The sequence below is a fragment of the Dipodomys ordii genome, unplaced genomic scaffold, assembly GCF_000151885.1.
Source record: "Dipodomys ordii isolate 6190 unplaced genomic scaffold, Dord_2.0 Scaffold24, whole genome shotgun sequence".
NCBI classification, from domain to species: domain Eukaryota; kingdom Metazoa; phylum Chordata; class Mammalia; order Rodentia; family Heteromyidae; genus Dipodomys; species Dipodomys ordii.
This window is the reverse complement of record NW_012267240.1, coordinates 15,637,216-15,652,385: the sequence shown is the minus strand read 5'-3', so window position 1 is coordinate 15,652,385 and position 15,170 is coordinate 15,637,216. Positions and strand designations below refer to the sequence as shown.

General features: G+C 43.9%; 1 protein-coding gene across 1 annotated transcript in view; it reads right to left on the bottom strand.

The window, feature by feature from the left end:
* The window catches only part of Fam171a1 (family with sequence similarity 171, member A1), a 46,530-nt gene that overhangs the window by 18,792 nt on the left and 12,568 nt on the right, over positions 1-15,170 (bottom strand). The window contains exons 4-5 of the mRNA XM_013014603.1: positions 9,566-9,724; positions 4,087-4,263 (exon numbers count right to left, since the gene is read on the bottom strand). Coding sequence (XP_012870057.1) covers positions 4,087-4,263; positions 9,566-9,724 — 336 coding nt within the window. The remainder of the gene's footprint in view (positions 1-4,086; positions 4,264-9,565; positions 9,725-15,170) is intronic.

Here is a 15,170-nt window from a genome sequence, read left to right as displayed (position 1 = left end):
CAGTGCCACTTCTGGCCTTTTCTGCTTATGTGGTGTGCTGAAGAATTGAACGCAGGGCCTCATGAATGCAAAGCAAGTACTCTACCACTGAGCCAACTTCCCAGCCTCAACACCCACCCCCCTTTTTTGTTGTGCAAATTGTAGGGCTTGAAGCAAGCACCTGGGTGCTGTCCCTGAGCTTTTCTGCTCAAAGGCTAACACTCTACCACTGGAGCCACAGCTCCACTTCTGGTTTTCTGGTGGTTAACTGGAGATGAGTTTACAGATTTTTCTGCTCAGGCTGGCTTCAAATCTCATAATCTCAGATCTCAGCCTCCTGAGATCCTCCCTACTTAAAAAAAAAGTTTCGGGCTGGGAAGGTAGCTCAGCGGTAGAGTGCATGCCTTGCAAGCATGAGGCCCCTGGGTTCGATTCCTCAGCACCACATAAGCAGAAAAAGCTGGAAGTGGCGCTGTGGCTCCAGTGGTAGAGCGCTAGCCTTGAGCTGAAGAGCTGAGGGACAGCGCCCAGGCCCAGAGTTCAGGCCTCATGACCAGCAAAAAAAAAAAAAAAAGTTTCTCCAATCATTAAAAAATGTAAACATTGGGGCTGGGAAGGTGGCTCAGTGGTAGAGCGCTTACCTTGCATGCTTGAGGCCCTGGGTTCGATTCCTCAGCACCACATAAGTAAAAAGAAAAAAGCCGGAAGTGGTACTGTGGCTCAAGTGGTAGAGTGCTATCCTTGAGCTGAAGAGCTGAGGGACAGTGCCCAGGTCCAGAGTTCAGGCCCCACGACCGGGCCCCCCCCCAAATATAAATATTATTTATGACTTTTAGCTGGCTGGCCTTGATTTAGGCCCAAACTTCTCCATGGATTTAAAAGTTGCTATTTCTAGCCAGGCGCTGGTGGCTCATGTCTGTAATCCTAGCTACTCAGGAGGCTGAGATCTATGGATCACGATTCAAAGACAGCCCGGGCAGTAAAGTCCATGAAACTCTTATCTCCAATTAACCACTCCAAAAACCAGAAGCGGCACTGTGGCTCAAGTGGTAGAGCATTTGCCTTGAGCTGAAGGGCTGAGGGACAGTGTTCAGGCCCAGAGTTCAAGTCCCACAACCGACAAAGAAAAAAAAAGTTGCTATTTCTAGCTGTTAAACAATCTGGGATTGAAAACCATTCTGATTTACCTCCAAAGTATTAGATTATTTGAAGTGATTATTACAGTCACAAATAGCAACTAATAGATGACTGTGTCATCTACTAAAGACATATTGAGGTATTACTTATTCTGATAAGACTGTCTCTGGAATTTTCTATTTCATTGAAATATTTTAATTTCAACATAGATAATGACATGATTGATTAAGTAGAATAGAAAACAAGTTAGGAACCATGTAAGCTTCTATAGAGCTTAGTAATAAGTTAAAGAACATATGGTTTGTTTTTGAAATGTCCATTCAATCTTACTGTTCTCAGAAAACATATTTTAAATCAATTGATTATTTTTGAATAGCACTCCAAACGTCGGCCTTTCTCTGTACACATGCAATCTGCCATAGCCAGGAATTTGGCAGTTGTATGTTTCACAGTAGATGCTAACTTAAAAAGACTGTAAGTGGAAATCAACATCTCTTTTAATCAGACTTCCCTTGTTGCCCTCTTCTAAGAACTTTGTGATAGACCATCTGGATGATCTCTGCATCTTAAAATTCTTCTTTTGTGAATGTGCCAGTACTGGGGCTTGAACTCAAGGCTTAGGTACTGTTCCTGAGCTTTTGTGCTCAATAATAGCACTCCATCATTTGAGCCATAGCTCCATTTTGTTGTTGTTGTTTGTGGTTATATGGAGATAAGAATTTCAGGGACTTTCCACCTAGGCTGGCTTGAGGCTAGCTGAATTGAGATCCTCGGATCTGAGCCTCCAGAGCAGCTAAGATTTTAGGGGCTTCTACTTCCTACTTTAATGTTTTGGTAGATGATGTCTTTAGCCAAGAGAAGAGAGAGAAAAATGAACAGATGTAGGGACTGGTCTAATGGAACTTGGTAAGTCTATTTCCAGCAGTGTGGACTGAGTTTCCTGTGGAACACCCACAAAGAAGTATCCGATAGGGACTTCGAAAGAGTGTGAAGAGTGGTTAATGCTCCAGTGAGGGCATGTTAAGTCAAGAGCCAAGAAGAAGGCTGGGCCAGGGGCAAGCAGAAGCAAGACCCAGGGACACTGAGTCAGAGCACTGGGATGCTGAAGAGGGACCACAGGGCACTGAGTGGTAGAAGCAGCGCATGGAAAACAATTTCTCAAGACACCTGGGCCATGAATTGTTTGGATGGCACCTTCAGGGAAAGCCGTCCACAGAGCAGGGAGACCTCTGCCTGCTTCATAAATCTTAAGGTTTGGGCATTGATGCAAGCACCTTTACAAATACAGGTTCATTTTTTCTTAGGATAGTGAATTGTATATGTCTGATAGGTTAGACTATGGCTCCTTGACAGCTAATCAAACATCTGGATGGTGCTATGAAGGTAGTTTTGGGGTAAGATGAACATTTAAATCAGGAGACCTTGAGGGAGACAGATCATCCTCCATAACGGGGATGAGCCTTATCCAGTCAGTTGAAGGCCTCGAGACAGAGAAAGAATGAAATCCCTTAAGCAGGAGGAAATTCTGCCATTGGATTGTCTTTGGATTCAAATCGCAACATCAATTCTTCTTGGGATCGCTCGTCTGCTGGCTCATCTTGCAATTTTGGATTTGCTACGCTTTCTCAAATGTGTGAGCCAATTCCTTAAAACCTCTGTCTCTGCCTTCCCCTCTTCAATCTTATTGATTCTGCTTTTCTGTAGAATCTTAATAGGCTTCTAACTACAGCAGGCATGATTATCGTCGAAATACACAGCAAGGAAACTGGTGCAGAAGGGATAAGCGGCTTGGCCCCATAGCCAAAGGCGGCAGAGCTGGGATTCCAGTCCCTGCACTTTAAACTTAGGTTCGACTTCCTTTTCAGAGCATGGACCCAACATATGATTGGGGCCCACTGGGAAGACCAATTCCCAATGAAGAGAGTCACAATATATGAGCATCCATGATTGGGCATCCAAGATGCACCCAAGGAGGGAGTTCAAGATTTTAAGTTGCAGAACTCAGGCATTTTGGGAAGCAAAGGTATGGTGTTTCTTTTCTCCTTTGTACTTCCTCTCCCTTCTTTATCCATCTCCTTTCGCTTTCGGAAATCTTGGGTTCCGAGATTCATGTACACATTCCCTCTTGAGTCACTATGACCAAGACCACCAAGCACCCCTAAATTTTTAAGTCATCGAGAATACACACAAGCAATAGAGGGCCTGTCTTCCTTCGTGCAGGATATGTTAACACCATACTACAACCCATCTAACCAATGTGTCTCTGGTAAAAATCAATGCATTTGTGCTTTTACATTTTTTATTTTCTCTCGGCTGACTGGCCCAGAGAAAAGGAAGCAGCCATGTGATGAGCTTCTCTGCGGATAGTATGACGTGATAAGGACTTAAAGCCTTTGTGCAACAGCTGGAGAGGAACGGAGAGTAGCCTGTAGCTACGTGAGTCCTAAAGCACAGCTGACCCTCCCTAGAGATGACCAGAACCCTGGCTGACATCTTCCCTGCAACCTTTTGGGGAACCCTTGATTCCAATCTAGCAGCACAGTTGGGCCTGGATTCACAACCCCCTCACACGGCAAGACAGGAGATATTCACTGTTGTTTGAAGCTACAACATTTTTGGTTCATTAGTTGGACAGAAATTGGTAACAAATGCATATGAGCATGGTGACATGTCTAGAATTCAAAATATATCATTGCTTCTCTCTAGGTGGTAGTATCATGGGTCATTTTTATTTGTTCTGCACAACGTTGGCAAATATTTCCCCCCCTTTCAACAAACAAAAAGACCATGTGACCAGGCTCATTTAACCTTGTAAAGAAAAGGATGGATATAAAGAGAACCAATGTTAGCTCTTATCACCTTCAATGATTCTCTTCAAGGGAATTAGCTGAAATGTACATAAACCCAAACCCCAAACTCAACAACATAAACATCAAACTCCAAAGCCAGAGCCTGAGGACTCTTGCTTACCCAGTTTCTGATCAAAACGCCATGCTGCAACATAAGCATTGTGTCTCAGACTGCTCTGCGTGGTCAAAGGCACGGAGACATAGATGGGGCCGTCCACCAGCACTGGAGTCCCGTTACTGCTGAGCAGGTGCACGCTGACAGCGGTGACTGGAGTCAGATCATACCTGGTGCTGTTTCCTAGAAGGGAAAGGTGTTTTTTTTTTATCCCCCCATCATGTGGACATATAGTGCCTGCGACTATAAAGATCCTTTTTGGAACATAAGTCACGGCTGCCGCTTACTGTGTACAGCCCAGGGTCTGTAGTGGGTCCTTCACATCAGCAATCTTCAACACAAGCTCACTAGGCACATGAAATCCCCATTTTATAAAGGAATAGGTTCAGCAAGGACAATCAGGACAGCTGTCTGAAGGGGTATCTCATGCTAGATTCCGGCCTGTCTACCCATAACTATCATGCTTGCTTTGCTTCCAAAGGAGAGGGGAAGCCTTTCCTGGAATGTGAAATGAACGCGTAGGTGGAAGTTACTGAAAATAACTTCTACCTAAAATAAGCCCAGGACAATATGTTTATAATATGTGTAACGTACGTCAAATAACAGATCACTATCGTGAAACTAAATGTTTTATTTATTTAATTACTTTATTGTTTGGTGCCAGTACTTGGGCTTGAACTCAAGGCCTGAGCTCTGTGCCTTAGCTTTTTTTTTTTTTTAACTTTTTATTTTTCTCAAGGCTGGAACTTTACCACTTGAGCCACAATTCTACTTTTGGCTTTTTGGTGGTTAACTGGAGATGAGTCTCATGGACTTTCCTGTGCAGGCTGGCTTCAAATTGCAATCCTCAGCTCCCAGCCTTCTGAGTAGTTATATTTATATGCATGGATCACTGGTGCCTGGTAAAAAAATATATTTTATTTTATTTTTTACAGTGCTGGGAATGGAACCCCGGGCCATGCTGAGGAACACAGACAAATACTCTACCATTGAGATACATTCCCAGTATTAAACTAAATGTATTTGAGATTTTTTTTTAAAGTACTGAATTTCTTTAAGGATTACTTCAACATATTCATTTACTTGTGCCAAAAAGTATAATGAAACTTGGGCTTGAAATATTTATGAGTTATTTCAGTTGCCATTGTTATTTTGGTCTGTTAAAAAGGAATTTGATATCTCAATTACTCTCCATTAGAGACCTTTCATCCAAGCCTGAGATTTAATGACTGTCTATAGATAAGTTAGAGAATGCTTTATACACTTAAGCAATCCACTTTAGATTTTTCTCTAGTGAGATAAAATGACATACAAGACATTCTGTCAGATTTTTTACCTTTCCCTGAACAAAATGGTAAAAATATCCATTGATTTTAAAAAAAGTTAAGCTACATTAGAATACAATCTTTAGGATTTTATTACCTTTTTCTTTTGGAGACAGTGTCTCATCAAGTAGCCAAGCTAATCTGAAACATTTTATTCTCCTGTCTCAGCCTTCTGAGTGCTGGGATTATAGGCCTACACCACTATGCCTGGCTCCAATCTATGATTTCTTAGTTAGTTATATATTTACTTATCTACCTGATCTCAGTTTAGATAGATTAAAAACAAATCTAATAAGTTTTGGAATTTCAGCAATGATTTACTGGCTAAAGCCTTCACAAAGTTTCTCTTTCTTCCTTTCTTTCCTTATTCCCTCCCTCCTTTTGCCCCTCCCTTCCTCTTGTTCTTCCGTCTCTCCCTGTCTGCTGCCCTTTCTTTTCACCCTCCTTCCCTTCCTTTCTTTCTGGTGGTACTAGACTTGAACTCAGGGCCTTGCCTACGTTAGGCGAGGGATCTGGCTCTTTTGGCTTCAATTACTTCTCAGATAAGTTTTGAGTGCTTTTTGCCTGAACCAGCTTCAGGCTTCGACCTTTCTATCTACACTTCCTGTATAGCTGGGATGCACTACCACATTTGGCCAGGAGGGCTGTTTTCGTCCATCAAGTCCTTTGCAGAACGTATGTCTGAGAAGCAAGGGGTAGGTGGCATAGATAACACGAGACATGGCACATCTCTGTCCTCCTTAAGACTTATCCACTCTCCCCTGTCATGATTCTACCCAGGGAGATGGTGTTAGAGTACCATCTACCTATGTGGCATCTGGCCAGTTACTCTGCTTCTTTGAGGTTGTTGTTCTTATCTTTACTACTAAGGAAGGTGGCAAGATGCCTTGAGAGTACAGACACAAATTCTTTCTGCCATAGACGTTCAGAAGTAAGTGAGCATTGTAGAAATAAATGTATGACTTGAAGACAATGGACACTAGGTGCTTTCAAAAGTTCTCTAGCTGGAGACAGGTGTGATGGTGGATAATCTCAGCACTTGGGAGACTGAGACAGGGGGGTCATCAGTTCAAGGCCAACCTGGGCTTCATAGGGAGATCTTCTTTCCAAAAAAAAATTCTCTAGCTATCTTAAGACATGGCAGATAATCACCCATTTTCTGGAGGGTTCTTTTCTTCTTCAGTGCTCCTCTAAATTCCTGCTCCTACTCAGCCTTTCTTCCTCCATCCTTGCCACTTCTTCTATTCTGTAATGATTCAGACTTTAAGGACTATTTTCCCTCTACTTTGTTAAGAGTTTCTAATTCTGCACAAAATACTGAGTTCTATACATAACTAGGCTTTCCCTCTGGTCCCACCCACATTGAGGGCCCTTTATATCCAAACAAAGACAGTTCTTAGGCCAAATCAGTGGGGAGGGGAAGGTACCACTGTAACCCACCAAGAAGACAAGTGGTTTCATCTTAGGTGTCTGACCAATTCCATATGGTGCTGCTCAGCCATCTGGGGTAAAGTTTGGCTTTGCACTGTAGCATCAGGAGAAGCATCTCCTGATCCCCAAATCTGAAATCCAAAATGCTTCAGGAGTCTGTAACTTTCCAAGTGTCATGATGTAAATCTTTGCAAATCTTCCCCAAACCTAACATGCTCTGAAAAATCTATAACCACTTCTGACCCTAAGCATTTTAGATGAAAGGATCATCAACCTTCATCCAACTTTTAGGGGTTGCAAGAAAGGACGCACCCCTCTGTCTCTGTGGAGCTCTGATTAGAAGCCATTTCATTATGACCCCACAGGAATGGCACAGAGCAAGCAGTTCTGTTCTCTTAACAACAGGAAAGAGTATGATGCTAGAGCAGATGGGCTGGAAGTATCTGAAATCTCTGTGTGGCTACATTTCTTTACCTACAACTCAGCCTCCCTATGAACTAGATGCAACTGTCCTTCAGATGCTCCAAGGAAACCCCTTTCCTTTCCAATCTCCTTCATGGTCCACATGGTTCCTGCCCACCTTTGTTAATCTCTAGTCTTGACCTATCACCTCACAAAGACGTGTTTGGTCCTAGCTGTCCTCAGCCTAAACTTCGTAGATGCCTTTTATAAAATCGGAGGCAAGTGACTGGAGGCCAACTAGGATTGGAGGCCAGCACCAATGTGATGAGCTTCAGGACTGGTAGGCAGCTCCACGGTCCGTGTAACCACGGGACACTTTTTCTGTTAAGTCTCAGAAGAGGTCAGATCCTTCTTAAGGCAATTTGTCAGTTATTTCAGTCAAAAAGAAGTTTATGCCACCATCTAAAGACCTTCTCTCTTCCCTCTGAAATAAAATGAGCTTAAAATAAAATAAACTCTAAAAAAATCAATTAGTTCAGTGTCTTTGTGTTCTTTATCGCCTAGTTGTCTCTGATTTCATAATTTATTCAAGAGCTGTTGGAAGTGAGACACAGAAAAAAACAATGAGCTCCAAGGAATGAAGATGTCCCTCTGAGTTGGAGTTTAGGCTTGTGCTCCATTTTGTCTTAATGACAGCTACAATGACCTCAAATTGGACTTCACCGCCCCTCACCCCCCCAGAAATGATGCTTACATATTTAAAGCACAAATCAAGGTTTCCCCCAAGAATGTTTGCTAAGGATGGCTACCATTCAACTAACCGACAGCAAATGACTGACATATTAATCATGTTATTAGCACACAAAAAAGAAAGAAACATCTCTCAAATAAGCATTTCAGGCAGGTACCGGTGGCTCACCCTTATAATCCTAGCTACTGAGGAAGCTGAGATCTGAGGGTCAAGGTTTGAAGCCAGCATAGGCAGCAAACTAGAGAGATTCTTATCTCCAATTAACTAGCAAAAAGCAGGAAGTGAGGTAGAGCTCAAGTGGTAGAACACCAGCCTGCTGAGAAACAGCTAAGCAAGAGCTTGAGGCTCTAAGTTCATGCCCCAGGACTGGCACCAAATTTAAAAAAAATACTGCCTGAGGGAAGAAAAGTGAGTAAGAAATCACCAGGTCACTTTAATCTCTAATCTGTAATTTATTAACATGCTATAAAGTGAACCAGGTATTTCAGGTTAAAAAATGTGTTTTTTTTCTTCTTCTCCCCTGCCTTCCTTTCCTCCCCTCCCCCACCCCCGTCAGAATCATCAGCTCATGTAAAATCCTGGAAGAAAAAAAATAATAAAATTGTCGTTGGAAAATACAGTAACTTACCTAGCAGAATTTAACCCTAAACAGTGTCTGGCTTTTCATTTTATGCTGAGTCTAATGTGGGAGACAGAAAAGGGAACAGAGGAGAAAAAAAAAGACATCGAACTGCAAAATCCTGGCACTTCTGCACCAGGAAGACTGGAAACTATGAAATCACCCAATGCTCCTGAGAACCATGCTCCTGGGCTTGAGTCCAGTCAGATGGCGTGCATACATCTGCAGTGTTTTTCTGATGAGGCATTAGCACCTATTTTCTGGCTGCTGATTTTTGCTTTCTCTGCTCTTGTAGCTTTACATGCCATGACAGAACAGTGACAGTGACAAAGCTTGACGTAGACATTTGCCAGAAGATTCCCAATGAATTCTTGCCCATTCTTTGGCAATCCCAGGAAGCCCCCTGTCTGCTGCTTGAAGGGCCTCCTCTGGCCTCTCTTTTGCTGTGGATAACAGAGTAGAGGCTCAAGGAGACTGACTTGCTGAGATGCAGTTCTGCAGTGTGTGTAGACTGAATTCCCAGATGCATGGCTGGAATGGGACAATGTCGGTATAGTTGAACTTGCAGGAAGAGTTCTTTTTTCCGCAACTTCAGGACTCTTCCTCCATTCTATCCTATCAGTACCAGCCATATCTCAAATCCACATATAAAGAATAAAACCTAAGCCTGGTGGGCTGCTGGTTCATGCCTGTAATCCTAGCTACTTAGGAGGCTGAGATCTGAGGATGGTGGTTCAAAGCCAGCCCTGGGCAGGAAAGTCTGTGAGATTCTTGTCTCCCAATTAACCACCCCTCAAAACCTAGAAGTAGAACTGCGGCTCAAGTGGTCATGTATGAGCCTTGAGCCAAAAGCTCAGGGACAGTGCCCAGTCCTTGAGTTCAAGCCCCATTAGTGGCATAAAACAAACCAACAAAAACCTGGAAGTCCCACCTGGAAAGAGAAGAGATCTGAATTACCTGTTCCATTTCCATCCAATCCTCTCAAATAGGGAAAGCTGTCCACCTCGGAGGGGGAGCTGGCGGCTGTGAGGAAGGCCGTCAAGTCACTGTAGCTGGCATTCTCAGGCAACCTTAGGGCTCTCCTCTGGAAATGGACACGAGGCTGTGGCCGGGCGCCTGCAAGGATGAACTTGTGAGTTACCTTCCCCAAGGAGCCATTTCCATTTCAGAGAAAGTACAGCCAAGAAGTACTTCTCTAGGTTCCTTCCCCCTCCTCCCATCCTTCATTCCTCCAGGACACAAAACAGTGACAAGATATTATTATGGGGCGAGAAATAATAGCCCGTTGTCACATTTGTTTTGACACAGGATGTTATTTAGGTTTTTCACCAAAAAACCCCCACAAAAGCCTTCCTCTCCACCTCAAGTTGTATTTGTAAGCATCTTTTCACTGCCCAGCATTTGCCTATAGATTGGATCACATGTTAGTTATGTCCATGTAAATGAAACAGGGGAGGGTAATCTCTTGATACAAAGTAAGAGACGTGTATTGATCCTGCTATAAATCTATCTTTCATCTCCCTTTAACTCCACCAGCTACACTGAATTGGAACAGGGTGATTAGATGTGCAGACCTGGAAAGAATGAGACACAAGAACCCAACAGCAGCTAGGTACCTGTGGCTCATGCCTATCCTAGCTACTCAGAAGGCTAAAATCTGAGGATCACAGTTCAAAGCTAGCTTGGGTAGGAAAGTCCATGAGATGCTTATCTCCAATTAACCACAAAGAAGCTAGAAGTGGAAGTGTAACTACAATAGTAGAACTCCTGCCTTGAGCAAAAAAGCTAAGGGCCAGCATTCAGGCCTTGAGTTCAAACCCCAGTACCAGCACAAAAGCAAGAAAGAAGGAAAGGGAGGGAGGAAGGAAGGTATGGAGGGAGAGAGAGAGAGAGAAAGAGAGGGGGAGGGAAAAAGGGAGGGAAGAAGTTAACAGCAGTACTCCTTATATTCTTTTTTTTCTTCCAATATTGGGGCTTGAACTCAGGGTCTGGGCCCTGTCTCTGAGCTGTTCCCCCCCCCATACCCCCAAGACAGTGCTATACTTACACCACGTTTCCACTTCTTGCTTTTTTGAGTAGTTTACTGGAGATGAGTCTTCTGGACTTTGTTGCCTGGGCTGGCTTTGAACCGCTACCCTCAGATTTCAGACTCCTGAGTAGCTAGGATTATAGGCAGGAGTCACTGGCCTCCAGCAATTCTGTTCAATTATGAGGAACTACACTTTTTCTAGTGCTTTAAGTCTAAACAAACAATCCCGGTGTGTTATTCATATAATATTCACTGTGTAGCAGCCCGGTTTTCCCATTGTAGAAAGCAAAAGAACTCAGTAGGCATAAAGAAAGAATGTCTAGAAGTAACAGGATGAAGAGGGACCTGGGTGGGCTTTGTGTGGGTCAAGACAGAAGGCAGAGTACAGGTCAGTCATCCCAGAACAGAGGGGCCACACGTGTCCCTCCAGGCCAATTCATAGACCAGTGGGACAGAAGGTTGAGATCTATAAACTCCTTTGCATCTAGAGACAGAAACCTGTAGACTAGACCAAGGAGGAGGGAGCCTATGGAAAGTGGGAGACTCAGACTGAACCTAGAACATGCCATCAGCCTAGCCTGATGGGGCAAGCCTGGGATCCAGGAAACCACCAAGGTTTAAGGGCTCAGATGTCTCATTTCAGTTGGTTTTGTTTGTTTGTCCATTTATTTGCTCATCCTTCTCTCTCCTTTGTCTGTCTCATTTATTTCCATGTATACTGCACGTACTTTGGTGGGGGATGTTTCTGTTTCCTCCTTCCTTCCACGGTACCTCTCCCCTATCACATCCTTATCGTGTGTGTGTGTGTGTGTGTGTGTGTGTGTGTGTTAGTACTGAGGCTTCACTTCAGGGCTGTGCAGTCTTGCTCAGCTTTTTCACTCATAGCTGGCAATCTACCAGTTAAGCCATGCTGGTATCTCCAGCTTTTTCCTGATTAACTGGAGAAAAGACTCTTCCAAAGTTATCCACTCAGGCTAGCTTTGAACTGTGACTACCAGGTCACAGCCTCCAGGGTAGCTAAGATTATAGGCACGAGCCACTGGTTACTGGCTGTGCAGAGAAATTTGGTCACTGGCCAGATGTCCCGGGTCTGTATGTGGTGGCTCAGTGGAGGCACGCACATACGGTGAGAAAAGGAGATGTCTAATGATGAGCTGATGTGTTATTGTGGCTGGCATGATCCTGATGTCATCTGTGGAGGGATGCCACAAGCCCCGCCCCCCACAATAGGGGAACACAGACAAAACCTGTGGTTGGTGAAATTCCCGCCCCCCCCCCAAACATCTTAAGTATCAAAGAGTACAAGCTTATTCTAAGCTGCGTTATAAACAACATCTACGTGAGTCTGTGTAGGGCTGGGGGACTGAGTGCAATGTCCAGTTTGTCTTCATGAATTAAAGCTGCCGAGATTTCATAGGCCTGGAGGGGAACGGAGGTGGGACGGTGGAGTAGCCGGCCTGTCATTACGGCCTGTTCTGCTCTCCTACTCTAGCAGCTGTTTCAGACTTCCTCGGTTCTTCTCAAAACCAAAGCTCTGTCCCCATTCCCCAGATAGGGCCTCTTACTTCCTCTCTCTGGGCCCTAAAATCTGTTTCTCCCCTCTTCTTTTCTGGCTTTCTCTTCTCCAAGGTCAACCCAAGGCTTTACCCTCACTTCTACTCGTTTATTTGTTCCAAGACATGGCCACCAATTGTTCTTGCCTTTGATAGCCAGCCACAGCTGCCTACGGGGTTTTCCTCCATCACCAATGAATACACTCATTTCTTCTCCTGTTGGAAAATGAACCAGGAAATGTGACTTTAATTCTCTGATCCCACAATTGAATGTCTTCTCTCCTTCCATCTGGCCTCCTGGGGTGCAGATTCCATCCATCACACGTTAGAAATGTTGACAGTTGACGACGCAGTTGGTACATCCCATGACCGCTTTTCAGTCTACATCCTCCCTGACCTCTTCACAATGGTCCACACTGTTTACCACCCCTGCCCACAAATCCCTCCTCCTCAGCAGCATTCATGCTCCTGAACTGTTCTGGTTCTCTCCATCCACTGGCTTTCTCCCTGGCAAGTGCTTTCTTTCTCTGTCTCCAGATGAAATGCTTCCAAAGATCTGTCCTCATGCCACACTGCCCCTCTCTTTCCTTGGCTGCCACTGTTCTCTACAGTCCTGGACTCCTGTGTAAGTTCCACCCCTGCACTTCCCTCTGCCTTTTAGACACTTCTATCTGGCACCACATAACCATCATCTGTTTTCACCCCCATTTAATGATCCCAACATCCTTTTGTATTTTGTTCTTTTAAAAAAATTTTAAAAAATTATCTGGAAGTAGTTGTACAAAGCAGATACCATAGAACAAAGTGGTTTATGAATATAATGCACCTTGATCATTGTCACCCCCTACAACATTCCCACCCATCTTCCCTTCACCCCTTCCCTTATTTTTCTAAACTTTGTGGTATATACAAGGAATTCTTTTCTTGTTGTTGTTGGTCGTGAGCTTGAACTCGGGTTGGGCGCTGTCCCTGCGCTCTTCAGCTCAAGGAGAGCGCTCTACTGCGTGAGCCACAGGGCCACTTCCAGTTTTCCAGTGGTTTATTGGAGATAAGAGTCTCATGGACTTTTCTGCCTGGGCTGACTTTGAACGGTGATCCTCAGGTCTCAGCCTCCTGAGTAGCTAGGGTTACAGGCATGAGCCACTGGCGCTTGGCTTACAATGAATTCTTGACTGCATCTTTCCCCCTTCCCTCCTTCATTTGTCTACCCCTCTTCTCCTCTTGGTTCTACCCTGTGGGATGTACCCATTTTCTGGTGTTGATTTTGTTGAGCTTTGACTTAGTCTGTCTAAAAGATTATGCTATTTGAGCTCTCAATAGAGTCTATTACACTTCAATTAACTCATTTGTAACTACTTGCACCAAATGTGTTTACTTATAGATTTATAGGCACATTCTACCACAGATGAGGGAAGCCAGGCAACCTTTGTTTCTCTTGGTCTGGCTTACTTCACTTAATGTAATTTTTTCCAAGTCTTTTCATTTCCTTGTGAATGGTATAATATCATTCTTTCTAATGGATCAAAAAATGTACATATATATAGGTACATATATATATATATATATATGTATATAAAATCCAGTTTTTGATACTAGGTCAGCATTTTTTTTCCCTGTGTAATAGCTTATGCATTCACTCAAGGGCCAAGACTGGCTAATCTTCTTTTGTCATCCTTTCTCTTCCTTCCTTTTCAATTTTGTGTCAGTTCTGGGGTTTGAACTCAACAGGATCTTGTTGGGCACTTATCTTTTTCACTCTATTATCTGAGCTACTTCTCCAACTCTGCCTTTTTTGTTTGTTTTTGGTGGTTACTTGGAGATAAGATCTTAAACACTCTTCTGTGATCCTTTTTTTTTGGGTCCAGTCATGGGGCCTGAACTCTGGGCCTGGGCGCTGTCCCTCAGCTCTTCAGCTCAAGGCTAGCGCTCTACCACTTGAGCCACAGCGCCCCGGCTTTTTTTTCTTTTTGCTTATGTGGTGCTGAGGAATCGAACCCAGGGCTCAGGCATGCAAGGCAAGCGCTCTACCACCGGGCTACCTTCCCAGTCCCTGGTCAACTTTTCTTGCACCATTTTTTCCCCCTTCCTTTCTGCCTCTACTCTATGTAGCCTTTTACTTCAACTATTTCAACGCTTCTAATTAGCCCCTCTGCCTCAGCCTTACCCCATTTTCCATTTCACCTCGTGACTCATTGCCTATTTAAAGACGCCAATCTGATCATATCCTTTTTCGGCTCAAAAGCCATTAATGGATCTCTGCCACTTACCAAATTAAGAACAATGACAATAACAACAGTAAAAATAGACCAATATAGACTGAGGCTGCTTCATTTCTCTTGTAAGTAAAAGGCTTTAGAGTTTAAAACGGATTTACTATGACCAGGGGCTTTAGAGTTTATAAGGGATATCTTTCTATTGTAGTGGTCATAGTATGTATATGATAGATGTATATGCGCATCTTCCCAGTAATCCTGTCAAGAAGGTACTTTTTTATTGCTAGGATGGGCATGAAGTTGGGGTGAAAGAAAGCTTCTAGGAGTTACTGTGGGGAACAGAAAAAGGGGTGTCTTACGAACAGTGAAGAAGCCTGGCCAAGGATGGCTACTACTGATCTCCAGCTGGCTGCTGGTAAGAGTAGTAGGAAGAGCCTGCGGTATCCTCGCTGACCCTTAGTTCCCACCACCAGCTTTCCAGGCCCAGGCCTCCAGGAGACAGAACTGCAGTCCGGCTCCCAAATCTCATCTCCTCCAACCTCTATCATCTTCCGATTTACTTCTGGATTTATCCCCCACAAGATTGCAAATGAATACATTCTTTGACAAAGTACAAACCACTCTCTTTAAAACACTTTATGAGTGTTCTCTCTTTCCAGCCTCCTAATCAATCTGGAAGAAATCTGCCAGCATTCTGCAACAATGAGCACATTTTCAGGGACAGCTCGCTGCTGAGGAAAAGCCATCCAGCTGACCATTCAGTTGGC